The 27,399-nt window shown below is 50.6% G+C and overlaps 1 protein-coding gene across 1 annotated transcript; it reads left to right on the top strand.

Annotated features, from left to right (window-relative positions):
• The first annotated feature begins 651 nt into the window (after positions 1–651).
• SRP68 (signal recognition particle 68) lies at positions 652–27,399 on the top strand. The gene is made up of 16 exons (XM_024553707.3): positions 652–851; positions 2,405–2,471; positions 4,196–4,309; positions 6,077–6,272; positions 6,956–7,038; positions 7,258–7,367; positions 7,761–7,843; positions 8,983–9,123; positions 16,893–16,991; positions 18,977–19,041; positions 22,028–22,184; positions 22,822–22,916; positions 23,660–23,789; positions 25,370–25,445; positions 26,094–26,146; positions 26,576–27,399. Exons 1-16 carry the CDS (start codon positions 680–682, stop codon positions 26,801–26,803), a joined length of 1,869 nt encoding a protein of 622 aa, XP_024409475.2. The 5' UTR covers positions 652–679; the 3' UTR covers positions 26,804–27,399.

The raw sequence follows: 27,399 nt of genomic DNA, 5'->3' as shown, positions 1-27,399 counted from the left end.
CATTTAACCTTCCAAAACAACCATCTTAATTAGTTACCCTCATTTCACAGATGAGGAAAAAGGTGTAGAGAGAGGTTATTTGCCCAAAATCTTCTAACCAGTCATAGTGGAGCCAGAATTGAAGCGGCAGGACACGAGACTCCACAGCCGGCTGAGCCAGAGCAAAGAGCCGTGGTCTCCCTAACCCAGCAATTCTCTTAGGACTGCTCGCCCCAGAGTTCAGGGAAAGGCACAGGTCCTCGCAGTCATAACGTTCCTACGTGGGGTGCTTCCTTCCTGTAGGTGGGTACCCGAGCCCTGGGAGGTGGACACTCGAAATCCAAAGTGTTTAACCACCCGCTCGCGGTCTCTGTGCCCGAGCCATGCAAAAATGCGGGAGGTAGGGGTTCCATCTCCTGGTCCTCTTTCTTTGGTGGACGGGAGGTAGGATTGCCCCGGAGAAGACCTCAGCGACTCTGCTCCGTGAAGCGTCTGCTCACCCTCCGCCTCCTGCCCGGAAATTGGGAACCGGGAAGCGGAGCCTATGCGCAGGCGCGCTCCAAGTGGTCACTGCCTGCGGGCAGGGCGGTGGGCAGCAGAGTCCGCCGCTATCCCGTCAGCCCGTCCAGGCAGTGCCGCTCTCTCCCTACGCGATCGTCACGCCTCCTCTATCCCGTCCTGCTCCGCGGCGCTGGGCAAGATGGCTGCTGAGAAACAGGTTCCTGGTGGCGGCAGCGGTGGCGGCGGCGGCGGCGGGGGCGGCGGTAGCGGCGGTGGACGCGGTGCCGGAGGAGAGGAAAATAAGGAAAACGAAAGACCGTCAGCCGGATCGAAGGCAAACCAAGAATTCGGGGATAGCCTGAGTTTGGAGAGTATCCTAGACTAATCGGGCCTAACTTGGAATGACTACGTGTCGATCTGGCGGGCCGGGGGCGGGGGCGGCTGCGGGTCCGCGTGTCCTGGGCAGGGATGCCGAGGGTTGCAGTTTCTTTCGCCCTTACTTTTTGACAGGGTTTCAGGGTCTATATTGAGAGCGGTCTTTCCTCGCATCTCCAGGCTGGGGAACGTCCTTTTCTCTCAGGCAGCACCATTGGCAGATTTCTGCACTTGCCCCGCAGCTGCCCAGTCGGTGGGCTGGTGACGGCAATGACACTGTGGCCAACCCAGCGAGCTCCTTCTCTGGCATCTTCAGCTACTGAACTGGGGAGAGGAAACTGCAGTCTGGACGTTTTGGCTTAATACTTTTGTCTGACAGCCGTCGGAGAACGGGTAGTAAAAATGAGTTTGCTGTTCAGGAAATGAAGGCAAAGATGGACTGCCCTGCGGGAAAGCTTGTTGCGCATGGTGAATGTACATCATCGTAGCTTTTCAGCATCATTTCTGTGATTTTCTGACTGGATCTGTAGGCATGTTATCCTGTTGAGAGCCGTTCGGATGGTCTGGAGGAGCTGCTTTCTAGTTTACATTAGAGAGCAATCACGATTGAGCGCCGAGGACACTGTTGGTGGCTTTTTGAAATGAAATAGCAAATGGAGAAAATGTAGCTGAATTCCTGAAATTACACATTTAACTTGACATCTTAATGCTAAGTTTTCAGGAGGCTGGAGTTTTGCTTTTTGAACTACTGTAGCTCCGAATGCATGTTCGGATGCCTTGGTTTTACTGTGGACCTCGGCTCTCCTTGTCCTTTTTAGGTATCGAAGTAGTCCTTTTAGTTTTCAGTATTTTAAAATACACCTATAAAGAAGCATTGAAAAAACTTGGAAAGAAAACTAAAATTCTAGATGCAGGCCATTGGACTTTCTAAAATGTGGTACATGATCTTAAAACATTTTAAGATTCTTAAAAAGAGAGTTTGGTCAGGGTTTTTTCTTTTAAAAGAAAAACTTCAATGTTTCTATGCAAACTGTGGCCTAGGTAGGTTGGCGTGTGCCAACCATAGCTCGTGCCGCGTCACAGCTGTTAAGGGAAGGTAGAGTTGGCAGATGGAGGAGGTTATGCAAATAGGGAGAAATACAGGTCATTTATAGCCTGAGTCTGCTTCAATGAGTCGAGTAAATTGCTGGGTCCAGGTGTAAATCAGTGGGAGCCACCGCAGTTACAGTCAGCGTTTAGAGACCAGAACAGCGTCTTTAAAGCTGGTGCGTTTCGGTGATCCTTAATGGCTAGCAGTGCCCTCCTTTTTTCCCCTGAGAGTATTCAGCAGTAATAATAGTTAAGCCGATCGACTTTTCTATGCGCCTGGACCTGCCCTACGGCAAGATAGCTATTGGAAATGCTGACAGCAGGTTTCCCTAGTTTATATGCTAGGTTTTTCAGAAATGTTTAATGTGCTGTGGTTTGATACAAATATAGACCAATGGAGACATGTTTTGATTTATTTGGGTTCTTGCCATCACAAGCTTTTCCTTAACCTTGGCTCAAGTTCTTCAGATCATTAAGGAATCTCAGCAGCAGCATGGTCTACGGCACGGAGATTTTCAGAGGTACAGGTTAGTATCGTGCAGGGTACGTGCAAATCACTGTGGCATTTTCCAACTTAGCTTGCCTTTCTTAATATTGCACTTGCTCTGCGGTATCAGAAAGTGCACCTAGAAGGTCCAGCTCCGAACTCATATTGAACCCTCAAAAGGTACTTAATTTTCAAATGTAAAGTGTTATAGTGAATAAAAGGAGCCAACCTTTTAATCCATTTTGCCTCACAATATTGCAGATACATTGGGAGCTTCTGCTGAAACTAATAAGCAGTTAATGGTAATCGTGTTTAACGTAACCATATCGTGTAGTTTTGGTTAAATGCAAAGCTTTACAGTATTTTAAACATATAAGGGGAATTTCCATCATTATAATGTATTGGTAAACTTTTATAACAGACTTTAAGTTGGAAAACATTTAATATGAGTTTAAGACATACAATAGATGCTGGATGTGTAGTGCAGTTCGATCCTGGGGAAGCAGAAGTATCCAGCTGTTCGTGTCTTGTAGATACGGGCTTTGGCTACCTGACTTTTAAAAGTACTACTGACACACTGTACATCTCAGAATCTAAGGCATCAGCCACGTGGTGAAGGGTCAGCAGTGCTGGGACGGCGTGAGCAAGGTGGGCGGTGGTGGGAGAAGTGACGGGACCGGAGTGTGTAGGGCGCTGCAGGCCAGCGCAGCTCATTCAGGTGCGAGGGGAGCCACTGAAGAGTTAAACAGGAGACCGGTAGGACTTGATTTGTTTTTAATTATAAGGAAACTTACAAAACGAAGGTAGAGTGGGTAGTGCAGTGAACCCATTAGTCATATTCAACACTGATGAACCTTCTGCCCTTTTTTGTTGCATCTGTTCCCTCTCCTTTTTAAAAAAAAATTAATTGAAGGATTTTTAACCGTTTTATTGAAGTATAATTTATATACAAAGAAGTGTGCAGAGGCCTGACTGGTGTGGCTCAGTGGATTGACAGTGGCCTGAGAACCTAAGTGTTGCTGATTTGATTCCCAGTCAGGGCACATGCCTAGGTTGTGGGCCAGGTCCCCAGTAGGTGGCACTTGAGAGGCAACCAAGTTTAATGTTTCCCTCCCTTTCTCTCTTCCCCCTCTCTAAAAATAAATAAAATCTTCAAAAAAATTTTTAAAAAAAGAATACAGAACTACACGAGCACAAAGGAAGTACCTGGCATAAGAGCTTCCTTTTCATTCTTTCAAAACCTGTCACAAGTCCGCTCCAGTAAAAATGTTAACGAGGAGAACTGTTACTCTACATTCAATTTGGTATTATTTTCTTTTTTTAAATTTTATTTATTAATTTTAGAGAGAGTGGAAGGGAGAGAAACATTGATTTGTTGTTCCACTTATTTATACGTTCATCGGCTGATTCTTGTATGTGCCCTGACTGGGGATCAAACCCACAACCTTGGTGTATAGGGACGATGCTCTAACCAACTGAGCCACCCGCTGTTTTCTTGGTTACCGTTCTAGCTGCACAGTCTGTCCCAACGAGAGCACGGGTTCTTTGAGAACGGGTCCTGTGCCCCTGCCTCTCCATGTTGTCCGTGACACCAGTCAGGCTGCCCTGCATGTTTTAGCTCCATGACTGTCTGCAACGTGATGTGCGGTGTCTCTAGTCACTGTAAGCAGAACGTGTGAATCCCGTGACCTCACTTTAGTACAGAACCTACTGCTGAAGTGCTGTCAGCTTGGCCGAATAATTCTCGTTTGTGGTTTCTTACAGGGGCTACTGTTCCCGTAGACAAAGACGTCTCCGGAAAACACTCAACTTCAAGATGGGAAACAGACACAAGTTCACAGGAAAAAAAGTAACCGAAGATCTTCTGACTGATAACAGGTATTGGCTACTCAGTGCTGGTGCTGAATGTCGCTTTGGCTAGTACGTCACTGAGCAGTTACTGTGCGCCGGGTACTGTGCTGGACTCCTCGTGTTTTAAGTGTCTCATGAGACTTCTTCGCAGCTCTGGCCTGTGTTCTTACTATTGCTGTGTTATAGTGAGATGAGGAAGCTGAGGCTCAAAGGGGTCCAAGGGCTTGCTCTAGAACCATGGTGGAATGGGAAACGTTACAGTCAGTGATTGAAATCTAACCAGTTACTGGGTAAGGTTCCTCGAATGCAGATTTCAGTGTCCTTCCTTCAGTCAGTGTATCTAAGTGCAGTCTGGCCGGGTGTAAATTATTACAGAAGAGTTCTGTGTTTCAGCGCCGCAGGCACCCATGCTTGGTATCTGCTGAAGGATTCATCCGTCAAACAACAGGCATTGAAGCTCTTTAGCCAGTTCCTCAGACTTCGGCCTGGGGGCCAAATCGGTCCTCCTGCCACGTGTTCTTGTAAATAAAGTTTTATTGGAACACAGCCCCACTGTTCGTCTAGTATTGTTTACAGCTGCTTTGTGCTACAATAACAGTAATTGTGACAGAGACCATACGGCCTCCAGAGTCTGAAATATCTACTGTTGGGTCCTTTACAAAAAAACAGTTTCCCGTGCCCTGGTCTAGTATGAGGCAGGACTGAGCTAGACGCCGTACCGGGTGTAGAAGAGTTCAGGAGGCATAGTTCGTAGCCCTTGTTGACTGTGATCTTGTTGAGAGATGCTGGTCAGGTACAAAACAGGAAACAGTGTAGGACGGGGTCATGCCATTTGTGTGTTGTCGACTCTGAAGGCTGGGAAGTGAGAGGAGGCCGGACCGTGACGGGTTTGTGAGAGGGAAGAACGGTGTGTAGGGAGCACCACACCGTGGTGGCCGTGGTGGCCGTAATATTCAGGCACTGCCCTCCCTGGACAGTTACTCGTCTCTGCTCAGGCAGTGAAGGGGCTGGGAACTTGGCGTGTGGGGGCAGAAAACTAGAGCACAGGGACCATGAAGGGCTGGGGCAGGACACACTGCGTGAACCTGATGTGATCACATTGGGAAGAGTCTCTTACAATAGCGAGAACCTTTATTTTGGAGAGAAAAGGGGAAGCTGATGTTTAAGGAAGATGAATCAAGGCAGTAGTTTAAACAGAGATGCACCACAGTCATAACGAAGTAGCTAACTCATTTAGCACTTCGTGAGTGCCGGGCTCCGGTCTTAGTGTGCTCCGTGTGTGACTGCGTGGGAGTCGGGCACAGACAGGTCAGTGCTTTGCCCAAAGCCACTCAGCTGGTGAGCGAGGGTGAGCGATGGCACTGCACGTCCAACCCAGACGCCGGAGCCTCTTCCTCAGCCCCTTCAGCCTATTGCCTCTTCGGGCCTTGGTTTCTAACTGGGTCGGGATGAAGGAGGTGTTGACTGAAAGTTGAGGCCAGACTGTGTGCTCGGACAGCCTGCCTCTGTTTGCTGAAACTTGGGAGGGGTCGGTCTGGGTTTGCCAAGTCTGAGGTGGGAGCAAGCTTTTCAGTGAGATGGATCTGGTGGTGGGTTAGAAACCTGAGGCGGAGCTGGAATTGGATCGGAGGGGCGGATTTGGGGTCACAGCGACCCTGTGAGAGGAGGGGTCAGGCGTGAGCGAGCAGGGAGCGCGGGGAGAGGTGAGAGGCTGGAGATGGTGCCCCGGGGTGCGTGGAGGCCTGACGCCCCTGGCCTTGGTGGTTCAGCCGCTCATTCTCGCCAACGGTTTAGATACTTGCTTCTGGTTCTGATGGATGCTGAAAGAGCCTGGAGCTACGCCATGCAGCTCAAACAGGAAGCTAACACCGAACCCCGGAAACGGTTCCACCTGCTGTCTCGCCTGCGCAAAGCTGTGAAGCATGCGGAAGAGCTGGAGCGACTGTGCGAGAGCAATCGCGTGGACGCCCAGACCAAGTTAGAGGCTCAGGTGAGCGGGGCGGCGCCAGCCCCGCCCGGTCTGGAGACCAGAGACGCTACTGGAAAACACCCTTGAACAGAACAGCTTCTTAGGTTATACGAGGGTAGTCAGGACACGGAAAGCTGGTCTTGGTTTTTCAAGGTGAAGTTAGTGTCTCTTTCTTTGAGCTCTTGGTTTTTAATAATTAGGTCTAACTTTTAAAGACAGCTCATGTTTCTTTTTTTTTTTTTAATTCTTGCCTGAGGATATGTTTTTATTGATTTTTTAGAGAGAGGAAGGGAGAGAAAGAGTGAGAGGAACATCAATGTGTTGCCTCCCATATGTGCCCCAACTGGAGCTCGAACCCGCGACCTAGGCATGCACCCTGACTGGGAATCAAACCCGCAACCTTTTGGTGTGTGGGACGACATTCCAACCAACTGAGCCACCCAGTCAGGGCCATATGCAGGTTAAGTCAAATGAAGAAAACACATTTCCTTTTTTTTTTGGAATTTTTCTTCTAGGAAGTAAATGAATCAACAAACTACCTGTGTCTCACCTTTGATTAGTGAAAAGTTTTTCTTCTTCAAAGTCAACCTGAATATCTATATTCTTGAAACCCAAGGTCGAAGCAGGTTGAGGAGGTTGAGCTGGAACAGTGAGTGGTCCTTGGGTGCTGAAGCAGTTGCTCTCTCCCTGCCCCCCGCCCCCAGGCTTACACGGCTTACCTCTCAGGAATGCTGCGGTTCGAGCATCAAGAATGGAAGGCTGCCATCGAGGCTTTTAACAAGTGCAAGTGAGTGTTGGTGATTGTTTCTGTGCAAGTTAGCACAGTTTCTGGTTTTTCTTCCCGTCAGAGATGTTGGTTATTCCCCTTCCTCCCCAGAACGTGCCAGTTCTGGTAGGCGGTAGAAGGCCTCCCAGTGCCGGGTGTTGGTTTTAGCCACTGTGTTCCTTGGGAGTTTATTTTCTTAATATATGGCTGCTGTGAAGCCTAGTGTTTCTTCCCTCGCAGAACCATCTACGAGAAGCTCGCCAGTGCTTTCACAGAAGAGCAGGCCGTGCTGTACAACCAGCGCGTGGAGGAGATCTCGCCCAACATCCGCTACTGTGCATACAACATCGGTGAGCGGCTGGTGGGCGGCCGGCGGCCCCGCTCAGAGAGCCTGGGCGTTACGTGACTCTCTTCCCTTTCCCCTCCGTCCGTCCTCGATACGGGCTTTGGTCGATGAAAAACCTACAGCTTAATGGAAAAAAAATACAATAATTATTAAATTTTAAAAAAGAAAGAAATAGGTGGAACTGCCAGTCAGCCCCACTCAAGATGGAGGAAGGCAGTGCCTTTGCTTTCGTTTCCTCCCCGCCGTCTTCGGCCCCCCCACGGCTTCGTCCCAGGATGGGGTTGCTGCATGTGCCTGTGGAGGGGCGCGCTTTGCTGGCAGGGTTCGGCCCCGTGGTTTGGAGAGAACAGACCAGACCCTTGAGGGTTTTTCACTCTGCCCCCTCCCTCGTTCTCAGGGGACCAGTCAGCCATCAGCGAGCTCATGCAGATGCGGCTGCGGTCTGGGGGCACCGAGGGCCTCCTGGCCGAAAAACTGGAGGTAATGTGGCGCGCACGCTGTTGTGGGAGGTCTTTGGTTTGAAGACGTCCAGAGAAAGAAGTATCCTTAATTCCACCACCCAGTATAGGTGCTGTTAGTATGTGCATATTTATATCTATGGATTTTTAGTAAAAAACTTTCTTCACTTAATACTTTTAAGTATTCAACTCTTTTACCACGTTACATTTATTTTTTAAGCAATATAGGCTCATCGAAAAAGTAGGAAATACAGAAGGTGGGGGGAAATACATAGGTTACCACCAGAGGTAGCCAGTATTGATAATATGGATGGGTAACTTGCAGACTTTTGTATGTCTCGGGGGGAGGGGGGACGTGTATTTCATCATTTATTTAAAGTATTTATTTTAGAGAGAGAGGAAGGGAGAGAAACATGGATGTGCAAGAGAAACTTTGGTTGCCTGTTACACACCCCCAACCAGGGACCTGGCCTGCAACCCAGGCATGTGCCCTGACTGGGAATCGAACCAGTGACCTTTCAGTTTTCAGGCCAGCACTCAATCCACTGAGCCACACCAGTCAGGACCGAAAGGCAAGCATTTTGAAAGTGGGATCTCAGTACACACTATTTAGTAACATTCTTTAAAAACACAGTGTCGCGTGCAGCTGTTCCCTTTCAGCATATGCGTTCGCACATCGCCGTCTCGGGTGGGTGCACGGCACCCTTTGAAGTCTCTGAATTGACCGCTCCGCTGTCACTAAGTGGTAAACAGTGCCACTGGGAGTATCTGTGTGTCTGGTTCATACACATTCTTAGTTATTTCCTAGGATAAGTTCCTAAAAGTGGAAGGAGTGTTTGGAAGCTTTTGATATGTATTGACAAATATTTTAAGTTTCTAGTTTACATTTCTGCTTGGGGTGTATACAGATCTACTTTCGCCTTATACCCTTACTAGAACTTAGTGATGGTCTTCTTAACCTTCTGATTTGTCCTTTTACGATTTGAGTTTCTGTAAGCCAAGACATAGTAAACCGAGGAGGAACTTAAATGTAAGTTCATGTTCACTGTGTGAGGCACAATGCGTTGGTTATAGGAAAGGACACACGCAGATTTCGTCTCCTTTCACGTCGGTCACTCACGCCCACCAGGCTGATCTTTAACTCCCTGGCCCTCCCTGCAGGCACTGATCACTCAGACTCGAGCCAAGCAGGCCGCTACCATGAGCGAGGTGGAGTGGAGGGGGAGGACGGTCCCGGTGAAGATCGACAAAGTGAGGATCTTTCTGCTGGGACTGGCCGATAACGAGGCGGCCATTGCTCAGGTAAAGAGGAAGTGCCTCTTCTCTCTTTGGTTTGAGTCTGCAGACATGTGTGTTTAAAATGTAGTGTTTTGTTGGTGTTCACTTATCACAAAACAGAAATTCATCTTAATGCTGTTGGGGATTTCGTAACAGTCTCAAGATGTACCCTCTTGAATAAAAATTTTTTTAAGAGGTAAGTTTATAGAGGAGGTGTTCTGTTTAAAGGGCAAAGAAATTGACAGGACAGTCAGCAACGTAAAAAAGGGGGCAATAAAAGATTGGCTTGAGGTGAAGGGTAACTTTGGCCCAGCAGGTGGTGCAGCAGCATAACTATGTCCCTCCTGCCTCTGACCTCTTGTCCCAGCCTTCTAGCCCTAAGGGGGCAGCCTCTTGTTCCTGGGCCTTTTCAGGAGAGCCTGGCTAAGCCAGAATATCTCGTTTGACACATGGCGTGTATGTAATGTCTATGTAGAGCTGCTCACCGTGTGAGGGTGTGAACAACCAAATGAGTTTCAAAAGATGAGACCCTGGTGCTCTTGGCTTGTACAAAGTGGATGGTGATTAATGCACTTTCTAGAGCTCCTCCTCTGTATGAGACAAAGAGCCTCTAAAAACCAAACCACACGAAACCAGACTGCTCAGCATGTCCACAGCCTCACCAAGGACCAGTGGCGTGTATTTCATGAGACTCCACAGTAAGCTGTTGACCCTAAAAATGTGCATGTAGGGGCACTTTGTGAGTTGTGCTGATGGGTCGTTTTAAGCATCCAAACTCCTTCCAAAGTAGCTGCTTTGCGTTAGGGACAGCTTTCAGTGATGGAATTTCTTGGTGCCTCTGTGTTGCAGAATGCCCCTCTCCTCTCTCTTTTATCTGGTTAAGTGACAGAGGGATGGAACACAACCAGGAAGGTTATTTTTAGAATGAGAAACTTTTTTTTTTCCTTTTTAAAGATTTTATTTATTTCTTTTTAGCGATAGAGGAAGGGAGGGAGAAAGAGGGAGAGAAACATCAATGTGTGGTTGCCTCTCACGTGCCCCCTACTGGGGACCTGGCCTGCAACCCAGGCATGTGCCCTGACTGGGAGTCGAAGCAGCGACCCTTTGGTTCACAGGTGGGTGCTCAATCCACTGAGCCACACCAGCCAGGGCTGTTTTTTGTTTTTTTTTTAATCCTCCCCCGAGGGTATGTTTTTATTGATTTTAGAGAGAGAGGAATGGAGAAAGAGAGAAAGAGAAACATTGATGTGAGAGAGAAACCCCGATTGGTTGCCTCCCGATGCCCTGTGGTGCAAGGGACCGTGCTCCAATGGACAGAGCCGCCCGTCCAGGGCTCCTTTAATCTTACATTTTCAGGCCAGCTGGTAAGCACAGCCCTTGATCAAAATCCAATGGAACGTCACACCCTTCCTTACCCTTTTTGTCCCTCTCAGGGTGCTTCTGAACAGCAGCAGCTTTCTTAATTAAATGATTGAGAAGATCAGGAGCGAGTCCTTTGGACTAAGAACTCTCAGGATTTTCCCTAAGCAGTGTGGTCCATTGATTGGGCATCTTCCTGCAAAGCGAAAGGTGGCCAGTATGATCCCCGGGCTGGGCACATGCCTGGGTTGTGGGTTCAGTCCCCAGTTGGGGAGTGTACAAGAGACAGCCGATTGTTTCTCTCCATCTCTTTCTCTCTCCCCTCCCTCTCTCTAAAAATAAATAAAAAGTTTTTAACATTATATTTATTTTTTAGAGAGAGAGGAAGAGAAACATCAGTGTGTGACAGATACATCGTTTGGTTGCCTCTCTCACACCCCCAACTGGGGACCTGGCCCACAACCCAGGCATGTGCCCTGCCTGGGGATTGAACCAGTGACCTTTCGGTTCACAAGCCGGTGCTCAATCCACTGAGCCACACCAGTCAGGGCTAAATAGAATCTAAAAAAAAAAAAAAACCAACCAGAATTCTCAAGATTTTATTAGCTGTCACAAAACTAAATGATGATGTAGCAAATCTCTGTTACATGGATTTTTCCATATTTTGGATTACTGTTCTAGAATAAATTGCCAAAAATTAGAATACCATGTAAATTTAAACATATACCATATTTTGCTGTGCATAATATGGACTTTTTTGCCCACAGTTTTGAAGGAAAAATGGTGCACATTATACATGGGTAGTACTAATTTTGTATTTATATAAATGTTTTTAATTCTTTTATTTATGTTCATGCGTTAAAAGTGTAACACTAGAAAGCAATAATGATACCCATATGCAGAATACCCTGGAATACAATAATTGATTTTGTTTCTAAATATAATTAAAAAATTGAATTAAAAAAATTAAAAGATTTTTTCCCTGAAAGTTTGGCCCCAAAACATGGGTGTGCAGCATACACGGGAGCACGCTGTACGTGGCAAATTCAGTGTGTTTGATCTCTTTCTGATTGAAGTTGTTTAAATTTAAGAATTTACATCTTATTTAATGCAGAAGATGCTTAAAGCTTTTGTTTATTATTAAGCATCTGCCCAAAGAAGTCAGGTGGAGAGAGTAAAAGAATCTCAATGTATTTGATAGGTTTTTTTATCACATGCTATGTTTGTTTGGTATTGAGGGTCCTTATCGAGAAGAAAACAGTTCTTCAATGAATAGCTCTTTGCAATACTACAGTAGCTCAATCATGAAAGTGATGCATTTTAAAGACATACAAGAGCCCTCGCTGGTGTGGCTCATTGGATTGAGTGCCCGCCTGTGAACCAAAGGGTTGATGGTTAATTCCCCGTCAAGGCACATGCCTGGGCTGCGGGCCAGGTCCCTGGTAGGGGTTGCATGAGAGGGAACCACACATTGATGTTTCTCTTCCTTTCTCCCTCCCTTCCCCTCTAAGAATAAATAAATAATAAAAAAAAAAATTAAAACCACGTACATGTGCTTCTGCACACGAGGGTCAGAGCTCTGCCCCCTGGGCGTGTTTTGCACAGGTCCGTGGAGGGTGGCTCCAGGACTTGTTATTGCAGGTAGGTCAGGACGCGTAACCAGGGTTCCCTGCCCTCGCTTGTGCAGGCTTTCACGGCCAGGTGCTGCTGCTCCTGGGTCCCACTGGGTCAGTAGAGACTTTCCTGCACCAGTACAGACTGTGATGTGCAGGTACACCGGGAATGCTGTGTGGGTTTTTCACTGCTGCTCCGCAGGACACAGTGGAGTGTTCGAATTGTGTGTGAAGTCGAACGGTTGGGAGGAACCGTGTGAGGACGGTTTCAAATCCAGAAGGATGAAGGGTCTTTGGAGGCTGTTAACGTGGTGAATTACATTGATTAATTTCAACGTTAAACCAACAGCTGTGTGTCTAGGATAATAAGTCCACTTGGTTATGGTGCATTATATTTTTGTGTATTGCTGATTTGATTTGTTACTTTTAAGAATTTTGCATGTTTTCATGGGGAATAATGTCTATAATTTTCTTGTAATACCTTTTTCAGAGTTTGGTATCAGGGTTATACACACTTCATTGAGCGACTTTGGAGGTGCTCCTCCTGTTTTCTGAAAGAATTTATGCAGTCGTGGTATTTTTTTCCTTAAATGTTTGTTGCAATTCATTAGTGAAACTGAGGGGATGGCGTTTTCTTTGCGGGAAAGTTTTTGTTTGTTTTAGGGGGATATGATTGACATAACATTAGTTTCAGGTGTACAGCATAATGATTTGATATTTGTGGGAAGTTTTTTAAAATTTGTCTTTGCTTGTTTTAAACAAATATCATTCCTTTACGAGATGCAGGGCTATTCAGATTTTCTGTTTCATCTTGTGTCAGTTTGGATGAGTTTTATTTTTCAGAGGAACTTATTAATTTCATGAAAATTGTTTAATTTACTGACAAAGTTTTTAATATTCCTTTACCATTTTAATGTTTGTAGGCTCTGTAGTGTTATCTCACATTAATTACCTAGTTGATGTCCTAGTTGTGGTGAATGTGATTATCTCTGTTTTTTAACAACATTACAGTGTGTTAGGGTCGCCTCTGAGTATCAGAGGTCTTTAAATAATGTGGTTGTAGAAGACGTGGATCAAACAAACTGTGTACTAACCCCAGAGAATCCTGGTCAGCTTTGAATATTAAACACACTTTACCGCCGCATGTCCTCTGTCACAGACACACCCAGTCCAGCAGGTAAATAAAATAATTAAATATGGTGTCAAAGGTAATGAGGTCCTTACATGTCAGATCTCGCTGATTAAGTGTCTGCTGAATTGAAGAACCATGGGTTATTCAGTATAGGAAGTACCCTTTGGCCATTTGAAGTAAACCCCAGGAAGAACCACTTAGCCCTCGGTGCCAGTGTCAGCCGGTTGGGCCGGCTCGGACATGGCCTCACCGGCCTTGCCAGTTCTCGCTGTCGTGCTTGAGCTCTCTGCCTGGGAAGCTGGGAGCTGGGCCTTAGTGAGCAGGCTCCTCATTTCAGGGTCTCCTGGCCGGCCTGAGCCTGGTGTGTGCCACCTCTAGAAGCCCGGACACTTGGACTTGGCAGCCCCGCTCTTACTGCTTTTTTGTTGAGGTTTTTGTGACTTTAAATCCTGAAACAGCATGGAGGTTTACTGATAAGCATGGAAGGAAGAAATAATTCAGGGAGATAAAACATTGGATTGAAAAGGCTGGAGCTGAAAGTGACTCAGCTGTCAAAATCCAGTTGCAGAATCCTAAGTCTCTTCAGCCAGACTTTAAGCCTTCATGTCTTTAACGTTGCCTTGCTTTAAAACTCACTCTCACGTTGCCGCATTAACACTCGGTCACCACGGAGGTCGTGTTGTGAGGCAGCTCTTCGGGGCAGGGTCCGGGCGGCAGCAAGTTTAAAGTGTCTGCAGGTTTGGTGTTCTTACCAAGTCACCGTTCATATTCTAACGTTTGGGTGGAAAGGAGACCATTTATCCTTCTTTTTAAAAAATACATTCTTAGTGAGGCTTGTCTGTCCCTTTACCAGATAATATCCATAGTTTTTTTTAGACCTCAGCAGGCTGGCTGGGGCCTGGTCCCCATCCCCTCAGCTCTCCGATGGGTGTGGTGGAGAATGTGGTCAGACAGGCCTGTTGGTCTCTTAGTCACACCGTCCCCTCCAGCAGTTTTGCTAGACCAGTGAAAACAACCTGAGAGTCTGTTTTTAGGAGCAGGGGCGCCTCTAGTGCAGTATGTACAGCAGCTGGCTGTCCTCTGTCCTAGCCAGCCTTCCGGTGACCTCAAGCCACATCCTGGGATGTGCGAAGTCATGTAACCGTTGGTCTGGAATATGTATGTTAGGGCTAATGAATAACATTCCTCTGGGCCCGAGGTTCCTCTGCGTCACAGGCACACCTGGGGAGGAGGCCCAGGCGAGCACGGTTGGGACACCGGGAGCTTGCCGAGTGTTTGGTGCACCATCTGTTGGTCCAGTGGCTGCCTTGGGAGGCCCGCGTGTGGGTTCCAAGGAAACCTGCTCTCCCTGTGCAGAGCTGTTTCTGTCTCCTTTGTCCTTTCAGGGTTATCTTAGCCTCTGAGACAGGTTTTTTGTAGGGTTTTTTTTTAATGTTTATTTTTAGAGAGGGGAAGGGAAGGAGAAAGGGAGGGAGAGAAACATCAATGTGTGGTTGCTCCTCGCATACCCCCTGCTGTGGACCTGGCCTGCAACCCAGGCATGAGCCCCGGCTGGGGATCAAACCAGTGACCCTTGGGTTCACAGGCCCACGTTCAATCCACTGAGCCACACCAGCCAGGGCCAAGACAGGTTTGTAGAATAAACAGCAGAATATGTTTAAAGCTTCCCGTTTGGAGACACCTGCCCAGCCCAGGGAGAACCAAAAGTTCTCCAGAGGGTAGTGGTCTCTGCGCCACTGTGCACAGCTGTCGGAAGTCGTCCCTCAAATGGGCTGTCCACTCACTGTGGTGTCAGACCTCTGAGGTCGCCGTGGGATGAGGGCGTGTGGGAGCAGTGGGGGTTTGGCCTTGTGCGGCACCAGGGGCAGAGGCACCCTCACTCGGGACAAAGGCGACACATGGTGGTGAAGAGGAGTGGCAGTGTTCCCGTGTTCTGTTTGAGCCCTGCCCTCCCTGCAGGTCCTGTGTGGCTGGTGAAGTGAAGTTTACCCTCCTCTTACTCACTCGCCCGTGGTCCCACCCGCCGAGCCCCGCCCATCTTTAAGAGGGTGTTGGTGGCATATTTGCCGGAGTGCGTGGTATCAGAACTGGCGCAGAGTCGTCCTGCCCACTGAGGGTGTGGCTCTGTGGTTGGTGCCATGCCTATTCATAAATCTTATTTCAGTTGCTAAACTATCACATGGCTTCCCCGTCCTACAGGGTTTTTACTTAGAAAATTGGCCAGCAAGTTTGATGAAATGATTATAAAGAACCTTGTAACTTGAAGTGCTTAACAGTGTTTTTGTGTGAAGTGAGTTTCTCCAGAGCTGCACCGTCCAGTACAGTAGCCACTTGGACACGTGTGGCTAAGTTTAATTAATTAAAATTCCACGTGCTCAGTAGACACATGTGGTTCACACATGTTGTATCGGACAGTGCGGGTCCAGAGCATCTGCGTCACCGCAGAACGTCCCATCGGACGGAGCTGCTCTGGCCTCCATGCAGTGAGGGTGGCCGTGTTTGCCTTTATAGAGTCACAGAACGACTGGATCCCTGATTTGTCCCTAAGTTAGGGGACGAGATGAGAGGCAAGTGACTTATAAATAGAAAAGTATGTTTGATTTATACTGGGTAACTCACAAGGAAGTTTTCTCTTTCTCCACACTGAATGAGAGTTCTTAAGAGAACAACAGATTAAGCCCATACCACCCATCTGTTAAAGGAGTGGGCAGTACTGGGTTTTCCCTTGGGCATTCTTAGAGGTCTCTTGGATGTCGGGAGATCGGGTTGGGTGTCAGTTTGTGTGGGAAGTCAGATATAATAATGGGATGTTGGCTTTTGAATGGCACAGCGGGTCTGCCAGTGACACAGGTTCACCGCCTCCCTGCTGTTGGCCCACTTGCACCTGCTCAGTCGGATTCTTTAGGACGGTGGTGTGGTCCGGCAGGTATTCGTTCGGTTAGTGAATCACTTTTCCCTCTTCCCAGCTCGCTAGTCCCCGCACAGCCCTGTACTGTGCGGAGGCCACCATCGCGCGCCTGTCGGTCGGCCTTGTCTGCCCTAAAGATGTCCTCAGCAGAGCCGTACGGGGTGTCTGAGCACCGGGTTTCGGGGGTGGAGAGACGTGGGTGGAGAGACGTGGAAGAGAAATGGGTCTGAGTGGTGCTGATTAGTAGTGTCACCACCTGCGTGGACGTAAGAGCAATCCAGGGTCGGTGCGTCTGCTGGGTCACATTCGTAAGGGTGATTCTGCCGGCCTGCAGCAGAATTTCAGACAGTTTGTTCTGGAGGGAGAAAGGAAAAGAAAGCCCCGGGGTGCTTCGGCGAGAGGTAGCAGTGCCCTGGGCCCCTCTGAGGCCCCTCCAGGGGCCACTGCAGGGCCTGAGCAGAGGAGAAGCGTTGGAGGGCGGCAGTAGAAAGTCCTGGGACAGGAAGGAATTCGAAGCATCTGCTGCCTGACAGATAGTTTCAGATGGTGACGCAGATACTTTTTCAGTATGTTCACGTTATTTCTGTGTGTAATTCCCATTTCCACGTAAATAGTGACTACGACTATAAGGGACATTTTATGTGGTGCAGAATAGCAATTGAATGCTGTCTGACTTGGGTACTTTTGTTGGGCGAGTAACGGGGGGATCAAAACACTGTTCCGTCCCCCTCACATCAGAACACTCAGAGGAAAACCTTGACCGCGTTCTGCCTTTGCCTAGGCTGAAAGTGAGGAAACCAAGGAGCGGCTGTTCGAGTCCATGCTCAGCGAGTGTCGGGACGCCATCCAGGCCGTTCGGGAGGAGCTCAGGCCAGATCAGGTAGGACCACCAGTGGGGCCACTGGCTCCTGCTCGGGGCTGGGGTCCTCCTGCGTCTGAGTGTCCCATTCCCATGTCCCATTCCCAGGTGGGGTCCCGGTGGCCTGAGGGCACTGACCCCTAGCCATTGTTGTTTTGAGGTGTGGCGCTTGGCTAACAGCAGAAGGCTCGGGTCTCCATTGGGTTGAGGGATTTTCGCTCTGTCCTGTTTCTCCTGGTGGCTTCCTGTGTCACCTTTTAAGCCTTTGGTCTCAAGTTCAGGTAGATGTCTCCAGTGCTTCCTTTTTCTAATAAAATCACTGTAGCTCATTGAGGCATCTGGGAACCCTCAGCACCACCACTTTTGCCTCTTTCTGCCCTACCGCCAAAAACCCTGCTTCCTCTTACTCTGTAATCTCTCGCTGCTTGTCCAGTTCTCCTGATTCTGAATTTACCCAGTGGGCCCTCCAGGTCCAGAGCAGTGGTCTCCAAATGTCCATGATAATGTACTTCCATAAGTAAAATTGAGCGTTAGTGTGTTTATTCGTAAAGGTATACCTTGTTATTCAATTGACTTGTAATATATAAAATGCATTAAAAGAAAGGTTTTGGAAATGAAATAGACGTAAGTGGAAGTCCTAGTTTTCCCCTTACACCCACACACTTCCCTTACACTTTCAGCCGTGTGCACCGCACTTCAGAGAGCGCTGGTCTGGCAGATAGAGTGCGGGCTCCTAGAGCTGGTGTGCGCACCGCCTCCGCTGCACAAGGCCCAGCTGCTCCCAGCCCTCTCGCCACCTCCAAGAAGCCTGTCGGCACCATTCTGGCCCACAAAGATCTCTCTGTTTCCTAAAGATCTCATACTTACAGCCAAAATTTTGGTTTGATAGTTAATCAAGAATTGCCTTTTAATATTTTGTGAATTGTCTTCTATTTAACTTTTGTTATACTTTCCTCAAGATTATAAGTATCTTAAAAGCAACAATATATTTTCTTCAGCATCGGCCACAGTGTAAACTGTTCAATAGATATTTGTTAGGCTGAAGTCACCTGCTTCCCTTTCCCAGTAAGCTGCCTGTGTGTGTTACACTTCCCGTTGTCCGCTGAGCAGGTGCTTACAGAGCCCCAGCCTCTGTCAGTGACCTTGAACTCACAGCAGCTGAGGGGCACCTCGTAGAGGGTGAAGGTACAGCAATACCACGGTGTACTTCTGTGGCTGTTGTAACATCCCCACAGACTTGGTGGCTTCGAGCAACACAAAGTTACTAATGGTTCTGGAGGGTAGAAGTCGAAATGGGTTCTCAGGGCTGCATTCTTTCAGAAGCTTGAGGGGATCTAGGGGAGAATCCATTTCTAGCATTCCAGAGAATGCATTTTCTGGCCTCTAGAAGCCACCTTCCTGCCCTGGCTCATGGTCACTTCCCCATCTTCAAAGCCAGCAGCATGGTGTCTTTTCTCCTCTCTGACCTTTGCCCTGGTCTTTGACTACATCACCGACTCTCCTTCCTCCTGCCGAGAAGGAGCCTGTGGTCCCCTTGGACCTGGCTGGACAGCCTAGGCCCAACCAGAGACACTTCTCATCATCACAGCTCCAGGGTCTCTTTCCACGTGAGAGCACAGTCTCACGGGCCCCGGAGTTGCGATGCCACGTCTCCGAGGGGTTCTTATGCAGCCACCCGTAAAAGGCAGGAGCAGACAGCAGGAGGGGTCCAGCTTGGGTCCAAGTGGAGCCGTGGGCTGTGGAATGTCTGGCATTAGTGCTATGGGTCTGACCGCTGGGAGCTGCGGGCTGGGAGCCTTACTGGCCGTGACTCTGAATTCTCTTATCTCACTCAAGTCTACTTTTCAGTGGCACCCAAGGGACCCTGTCACTCGAGAGTACGTCCAGTAAGTCTGTGATGTTTGAGGACCTCCTCCAGGGCCCTCGGGGACCTCACCACTGAATATGAGGTAGTCAGGGCCAAGGGTGAGGTCAGCTGTTCCATCTTTCCCATTCACTTTCTGCAGAAACAGAGAGATTTCACCCTTGACGGGGAGTCGGGGAAGGTGTCTAATCTTCAGTACCTGCACAGGTAAGTGCTGTGGCCTTTTTACTTTTTAAATATGGTGACGTGCATCACTGGAGCAGAGAGTGCGTGTAATGTTTGTGTGCGTGTGAATGTATAGTTCAGTATACGATGAATAATACTGTGTGTCTGCACACTTTATCAAAGCAGAGTGTGTACACTGCGTTTGGGGTCTGACCTGTATGCGACTTGAAATCTTCATATAACACGAGAGCTGGAATTCAGCCAGTGACTTTGAAGCACCTGGTCCATTCCCCTCTCTCCTCTGTGGTCCTCCTCCTCTGTGTTCTGAATGTTTTACGTTGTCCCTTTCACATCTAAGTTCAATGTAAACAAGTGCAGTTCCACCTGGAGATTCTTTTTGAGCTCAGTAAGGGTCTGCTTTCGTCTCTCTGTGAGGATGCCAGGTTGCTCAGTACAGTGTTGGGAGGCTCTGGCCTCCCCACTGACCTGCAGCCCCGCCCTGCAGGCGCACCTCCCACCCCCACCTGCGCACTCCTGGCTGGGCGCTTCTGCTCCGCTCACAGAGCCGCCCGCACCGACACCCACACAGTGCTGCCTGCTGGCGCTGTGAGATGAGAAGCTGCCGTGTCTGGTGGAGCGGTCGTTCCCTCAGGTGCATCTTGACTGCTTTTGTCCTTTGTTCTTCCCTATATATATTTTTTAAGACTTTATTTCTGTTTTAGAGAGAAGGGAAGGGAGAGAGAGAGAGGAAGAGAAACATCAGTGTGAGGGAGATAGATCTGTTGGTTGCCTCTTGAGCATCCTGTACTGGGGACCTGGCCCGCAGCCGAGCACGTGCCCTGACTGGGAATCGAACTGGCAACAACCTTTCGGTTTGCAGGCCGGTGCTCAATCCACTGAGCCACCCCAGCCAGGGCTCTTTCCTATACACTTCTACATCAGCCATGAAGTTTAATTTTTTCACAAAAGTAGGTCATTTGTTCCACAGAAGAAAAAGGAGGAAGGAAGAGCAACATTTTTGGAAATTCCTGGGGAGAAATAAAATTTGGGAAAACTCTGTTTCTCAACAGATTCTGTTCTCTATGACTGAGAAATTAAAATGTGCATGTAACTTGCTGGTGAACCTGGCAATATATTCAGCTTTCTCCCAGCCTCCTTGCTTTTTTATAAAAACAAAACCACGGAAACTTGTTTCCTTCCCGTCATCCCCATTCTTAGGGCGTTTGATACTATGCGAATGTCACCTTGACCGCCAGATGACTCAGGTGAACCACTGAGCAGGAGTGGCCCTAGATGGCCTGCACTTGAACAGCCCACTGAGGAAAACACGGTTCCAGGAGGTGTAGGGGCCCGTGTGTGGCTGACAGTCACAGTCAGAGTCAGGAGTTGCTCCGGCCTCTGGACTTCCAGGCTGCAGACCCCGCCCTGGCCCCCCTCTCCCTCTGCAGGCTCCACTAGTGCCAGCCTCCAGGCTTTAGGGAGGGTCTGGGGGCCGGCTTTGACAGGTCAGAAATAGGAAGCTCTGGTACTTTAATAAAACTTCATGGCGATGTATCTAAATCCCTGTATCACTTTGTGAATAGTAGTTACTTTGTTTTGAGAGTCCGATTTTTCTTCAGAGCTTGAAGAAGATTTGTCTCATGACCTTTCCCATTTCCCAGAAGCAGCCATTTTAAATTCTTTTAACAAAGCTTTTTGTACTTTCCTTCACGTCTCTGGATGACAACATATGTTGCTGCTGCTTTTGGGGATTAGGCGTTTTGTACACTTCCCACAGCAGCCCTCTCTCGCCTGCCCCACTCGACCCTGCGCCCTCCACCCTCCACCCTCCACCCTGACCCTTCTTGGCCTCTCATCCAAGTCCTGTATGGGCTTCCTCAGCTCTGATGCTATTTCAGTTTCTAAGAACTTGGTTCTTTGAATATTATATTTAAAATGCAGTGTCTCATTCCAATTTTACAATCACAAAGTCTTCCCTTACCTTTCTGGGCTTATTAATAATAGTTTTCTTAAGTTGTCTACTTCCTGCAAAATCTGGTTCTTCTAAGTTGCTTTTTTGCCCTCTTGGTTTTGACCTGTTCTGTCTTGTGAGAGATTTAAATGTCTGGCTCGTCCACCCCTGTAAAGCGCGAGGTTTGGCTGGCAGTGGCGCTGCACTCACACACGGGGCTCCTCACCTTCGGGCTCCTGTAGGTGTTCTGGCTCTGCCCCTCCGCCAAGGGCCCCGACTCTAGAATTATGGAGGCTCTGGTTCTTGGGCAGGTCATCCCGGGATATACCGAGCTGCCCTTGTTCTGGAAGCTGAGTCGGGGAGGAAGGCCGGGAGGCTGGGCAGCACTACTCAGAACTTGGTGGTCCCTTTATCCCCCTGGTTCATTATGGAGTCCCTGACCTTGGCCGTGCCTGGACCCCCTGCCCCCAGGCCTCTTTTGTACCCTTTCCCAGGGATCCCTCCAGCCTTCTACCACAGGAGGATAGGGACCTTGATACCTAAAAACTTCTTCAATAGATTTTTAAGCGGTCACCCTGTTTTCATGCCCAGACATTAGAGAGGTGTGCTGGTGGCACAGTTACAGTGAGCAGGCGTCGCGTACAGTCTCCGGTGCCCACACACGGTTAATATGCTCACCCATCCAAAGACACTGCCCCCTTTTCTAAGAAGAGAGAGGCAGCCATCGAGTGAGCACGCCATCCTAGTTTGAGTGTGGGCCAGGCCGTGAACTAGCTCTCGTTTCAGGAACGAGCTCGCTCTCTGTGGCTCACCTGGCAGACTGCCTCTGGGATTAGTAGCTCTGTGTGGCTGAAATCAGATTTTGTCATGAGGTTGTACACTGGTCCCCTGCAAATTAGCCACTGGACAGCAGCTAGAATTGAGGGCCCCTTAAGCCTGAGGACCAGGCTGACTAGCCCGGCTGTGTGACACGCCCTCACCCCCATGCTCCCCAGGCCAGTCCCGACTTGTGGTCCTGCGCTCTTCTCAGAACCAGCTTCCTGAGCGTAACCTGAGCTCACATGTGGTGCCTTCCAGCTACCTGACTTACATCAAGCTGTCGACGGCCATCAAGCGGAACGAGAGCATGGCCAAAGGTCTACAGAAGGCCCTGCTGCAGCCACAGCCAGAGGACGACAGCAAGCGCGCCCCCCGTCCCCAGGACCTGATCCGGCTCTACGACATCATTCTGCAGGTGGCCTTGAGGACTGGGAAAGCAAGGGCCTGGCCTTTGCATGTGTGGGACACCAAGTGACTTTGCTTTGCATAGTGAAAGGGTGGTGATAACCAGCAGCTGTTGGCGTCTTGGTAAAAGACACAGGTCTTGTCCTTGTCCCACTCCAGTGGTCTGTGACCCTGACATTCAGATGTGTTGATGTGCAGACCAGTGAGTCCACAGGTTTCCTGGAGCACTTGGCCTGCGTGTACTCCCCACATGCTGTGGTGCACCGAGGCCAAGGCCACGCTGCGTCGGCCACTGGGAGTTTGCCAGTGAGCAGGCTCATGAGGCACCTGCACACATAGGTGTCCGAGAAGGTGCCAGGCGAGTAGGCCACACCGCATGGAAATGCAGGGCTGAGCAGCCCCCTCTGGCTGGGCTGTTCTCTGGAGGACTGAGGTGTGCGCTGCGTCGGGTAGGACAGATAGCTTTTGGTGTTCGAGAGGATGGAGGTGACACAGACATGGCTGCTGCCGAGTTACTCAACTCAGACTGTCCCCTTTACTCTAAGCAAAGGCTCCTCCTCCTCACCCTCGTCTGTTCTGCAAGGCCTCCGGTCAGAACGTGGTCTGAGGCCACCTCCTCACGGTCTCTCTTTTTGCTTCCTGTGCAGAACCTGGTGGAGCTGCGTCAGCTCCCTGGCTTAGAGGAGGACAAAGCCTTCCAGAAAGAGATAGGCCTCCGGACCCTGGTGTACAAGGCTTACAGGTGAGAACGGGCCGATGGGGCTCCCTTCAGCCCCCAGAAGATTGGGGGGCTGGCTGTGTGGTTACCTTGCCCATGACCGGAGGACAGCCCGCCCCCCGCCCCGTGGTCGGGGGTGTCTCAGGTGGCGGCAGGGGTTCCCACTGGCTCTTGTTTCCTCCTGTGTGGGCCAGGGGGGCCAGAGGGCATGTGCACTGAGTGTCCTCTCCGTCCTCCCAGTGCGAAAGGGACGAGTGTTGGAAAAGGTGTGGGTTAGCGGAAGCGGGGCACACCTGAGCTGAAGCTAAGAGAAGGCTAAACTTCTTGTTTTTCAATTACTCGTGTCGGTTTAACTTGGATGTGGGCTGTGTGCAAGAAAGGGGATTTGGACACAGCAGAACTGGAGCCCCTCTCTTTCTGGCTCTAACACCCCAGCGCCCTGATGCCCCTCCTCCCAGCCCCTGTGGGCCCTTGCGTCCCGCTGGGTAGCAGTCCCAGGCTCTGTTGATCCCAGTGGACCGGCTTCCATGAGGAAGAGGGTTTTGCACTTGGTTTTTGAAGAGATGAGTGGAGGTGAACGACTGTGACCCAGCTGTGTGGGAGGTGCTGGCTGGGATTTGTGTTGGACCCTCACTGCCCCCTCCGATTGTGGGGACAAGTGAGGTCCGCCTGGCAGGCCGGCATGGTGAGGGTGTTGGTGTCTCCCAGGCAGTGCTTCTGGGGATCGTTGCTGTAGAACACCGTGGCTCTTCTCCCTCCCCCGCCAGGTGCTTCTTCATCGCTCAGTCCTACGTGCTGGTGAAGAAGTGGAGCGAGGCCCTTGTCCTGTACGACAGAGTCCTGAAGTACGCAGATGAAGTGACCGCAGGGGCTGGGGCCTTCAGGAACAGCCTGAAGGTGAGCCGTCTGTCTGTCCTCATTTCTAAGCCGGGAGAAGTGCCGGGAGGCTGAGCAGGCGCTGCCGCTGCTCGGGCGGTCCTGCCTGCTCAGCCACAGGATGTGGCGCATCCCCGAGGGCCTGGGAGCTGCAGGCTGGGTGGCTCATGGCAGCACTCCCAGCCTGAGGGGGACTTGGGCTCTAGGAAGGGAAGCCATCCCTCCAGGTAAAATGAACCTGCAGTACTGTTCTTAGACTCAGCCACGTGTTGAAGTTGCCTGGGAAGGTTTTTTAAAAATGGGTGTCCAGACTCACTGTCCTCTTTGGTCCCCACACACCATGTGTCTTGATTTGCTGCCTTTGGTGGGGGAAGTGTGTGTCTGGGTCGTCCTCCTAGAGATTCTGGTTTAATCAGTGTGGGGGCTTGGGGTGAGCTTGAGGTTCTTAAAGGCACTGGGCTGAGAAGCGGTTCTGAGGCCCCTCCCCACACGGCGCCTGGGCCGGCGCAGCAGCAGCACTTGGGCGTTTGCTGGAATGCAGGCTCTCAGGCCCCACCCAGGCCTGCCGAGTCGAAGTCTGCATTGTGGCGAGCCCCACGGGTGATGGGGGTGCATGTGAGAGTGCAAGCTAACCTGGGGTGCTGGGGGCGTGGTCTCTTGTACGGACTGTCAATGCGGCGGGCTTAATGCGCTGTCTGCTCCAAGGAGTCCTCGCGTCTTCTCTGAGCACAGGCTGTTCAGAGAGCAGACAGCGGTGTGTCGTAACAACACTACTAGTGTAGATTCAGGGCCGGGCGTGAGCGCCGCTGCTCCTGCACTCCGGCTGTTTGCTCTGAAAGGCACTGGCTTGGGGGTGGGGGGCTGAAGTATAAACCCAGTTGCTGTCTTCAGAGAGCTCGTGTGGTTGTCACAGCCTGCCCGCAGGAGCCCGTCACGAGTGCCAGTGCAGGAAGAGGTCCCTGAGCAAAGGCAGGGAGCGGGGGGAGGAGTAGGGGGTGTGGGGGCACACAGGTGTGATGGCCTCTCTCTGCAGGGAAGAGATGTTTCACAAAGACCCATCCTACCTTGTATGCCCGTGGGTCTGGGGGCGTGTCAGGGAATGGGGGTATGAGGGGTGCCAGACCTTACCGGGTCCTTCTGACCATTGCCAAGAGGAGGCGGAGGCAGCAGAATGGCCTCGCGCTGGAGCCGGCCGCCTGGGGCGAGTCCCAGCTTTGCAGTCCCTGCAAGTGCGACTGGCCACATCCTGTGGCCGCTCTGTCCCTCACTTGGGTCTGTAAAGTGGGCGCGGCCTATGCTGGGCTCACTGAAGGTGGGACGAGCAGTCGCGTGCACGCCTCAGGGCAGCGCCTCGCACAGAATGCCTGTCGTGTAAGATAGGCGTGTTCATTAGTGTCATTGTTAGTCCAGGACAGCGCTTGATCCGTGGCTTAGCTTTTCCCGTTTGAAACATGCTGGTGGGTGTTCCTGTAAATAGGGGGAGGTGCTTTAAAAGCCTAAGTCCCACGAGAATGCCAGTGGGACTGCCAAGCATCAGGTTGGTCTGGTGTGCTGCGCACTGACCACTGGCTCACACGTGCACGGCTTCCAACTTGTTGCAGGACCTGCCCGACGTGCAAGAGCTCATCACCCAAGTGAGGTCCGAGAAGTGCTCCCTGCAGGCTGCAGCCATCCTGGGTGAGCCTCCTGGTCCCCGGCCCCCTGTGCTGCAGCTCCCTTCTCTCCCGCCACCACGCTGCCCTCTGAAGAGGGAAAGGGGTTGCTTTGGTTAATCTGTAAGATGCTTATTTCCCCGCCACTACTTCTGCTGCATTCTGACATCCAGTTGTGGGGGAGAATTCAGAGAGACTTTGGTACTGTCCCTTGTCCCTAGTCGTAGCTTCCGTGCAGTGTGCTGGCCTCATAGGGTCAATGGCCCTGGTCAGGGCAGCCCGTCTGTACTCTGTGTGGCTTCTCAGCAGGGTTTGGGCCCGGGAGGGAGGGGCTCAGTTGCCCACAGGTTGGCCTCCTCTGCTCTTGGGATTTACTTACTTATTTATTTCAAAGATTTTGTTTATTTTTAGAGAGGGGAAGGGAAGGAGAAAGGGAGAGAAACACCAATGTGTGGGTTGCCTCTCGCGTACCTGCTACTGGGGACCTGGCCTGAGACCCAGGCATGTGCCCTGACTGGGAATTGAACCGGCAACCCTTTGATTCACAGGCCGGCACTCAGTCCACTGAGCCACACCAGCCAGGGCTGCTCTTGGGATTTAGAGCCCACATGTATGATAGTGTCATTTGTGAACCTAAGTCCCTGTCCTTACTGAATCCCTATGAAACTTTCAGATGTAAGCGACTCCCACCAAACAGAGACCACCTCTCAAGTCAAGGACAACAAGGTGAGTGTGGGCTGTGGCTTTGGAGGAATAGGCAGTAGGGTTCACAGCTCACGAGGGGCGTGTGCTTATGGGTAGAGCACAGGACCCTCAGGCCTAAGGACATAGTCCACTCCCCCTCCTTTTACTCAAACGCCTGACAGCTGCCCATGTGAGGCTCATCAGGTGTCACCGAGACGGTCCCAAACGAGGCAAGCGCTGGCTCGTAGTCTGACTCGGATGTCTGGCGGCCTGCCCCTTTGTCAGCCTCTTAGTGTCAGTGACTCTCCGCTGTGACGGGGGCGTGGGAGCCCTCCCTCACAGGAGACTCGGTGGGCGTCACATGAGGTCGCACACAGAGGCCCCGAACGGGGTCACCCCCACACGGTGCGTGTCCGGCTGTTCGTCCGCGGCTGACCCGCAACAAAGTTCCTCCCTTTGATCTGATTCCAGCCCCTGGTTGAACGGTTTGACACATTCTGCCTGGACCCTTCCCTCGTCACCAAGCAAGCCAGCCTCGTGCACTTCCCACCGGGATTCCAGCCCATCCCTTGCAAGCCCTTGTTCTTTGACCTGGCCCTCAACCACGTGGCCTTCCCGCCGCTCGAGGACAAGTTGGAGCAGAAGACCAAGAGCGGCCTTACTGGCTACATCAAGGGGATCTTTGGGTTCCGGAGCTAACCGGGCTCTCCCTTGGGGGCAGGGGGAGATTCTGACTCAGTGTGTATTGTGAGGGAACCCCGGCGAGTTCTGTGGCATTAAACCCAGGTCCGCATTGGCCCAGGGCGGGAGTGTGACAGCCTTAGCCCTGCATCCCTTGTCTTGTGTATTTGTGCACTTCCATCCTGAACCAGCGTGCTGGGGGTGCCCTGCGGTCTTCTGGTCCGTGTGTGTGGGGCTCCTCTGTCCCCTGCTCCTGGGGGAGGCACTGCCATCCGGTCCCACGTGAGCTGTGATTTCCTGTGGTCAGTAAGGTGTTCAGGGAGGAGGCTCACACCAGGCAGAGGTGGGGGTTCGGGACAGGTCGTCCCATTTGCTCAGCACCACGGGTTTGAAACGCGCTCCTTCTTGCCGTGAGCACCCAAGTCCCTGGGAAGGTTCTTTCGTAACTGGGACACACTGGCCCCGTCTCCCCAGAACTACAGCCAGCCTTATCCCCTTCACCTCCCTCCGGGAGCAAAGTTTCAGAACAAGCAAAGAGCTCTATTTTTAGAAGAAATGTGTTACACTCAGAAATGATGAAAACAAATCTTATATTAAAAGGCAAAGATGTTGGA

The sequence above is a fragment of the Desmodus rotundus genome, chromosome 9 (genome assembly GCF_022682495.2).
Source record: "Desmodus rotundus isolate HL8 chromosome 9, HLdesRot8A.1, whole genome shotgun sequence".
Classification (NCBI taxonomy): domain Eukaryota; kingdom Metazoa; phylum Chordata; class Mammalia; order Chiroptera; family Phyllostomidae; genus Desmodus; species Desmodus rotundus.
The sequence above is the reverse complement of the archived record's forward strand: the minus strand, read 5'-3'. Positions and strand labels throughout refer to the sequence as shown.

Excerpts from the sequence above, each read along its gene's own strand:
- SRP68 (XM_024553707.3), top strand. The coding sequence starts at position 680 with ATGGCTGCTGAGAAACAGGTTCCTGGTGGCGGCAGCGGTGGCGGCGGC. Across the intron at positions 2,472-4,195 it reads GGAGATTTTCAGAGGTACAG|GGGCTACTGTTCCCGTAGAC; the intron begins GTTAGTATCGTG and ends GGTTTCTTACAG. Across the intron at positions 7,368-7,760 it reads CTACTGTGCATACAACATCG|GGGACCAGTCAGCCATCAGC; the intron begins GTGAGCGGCTGG and ends CCTCGTTCTCAG.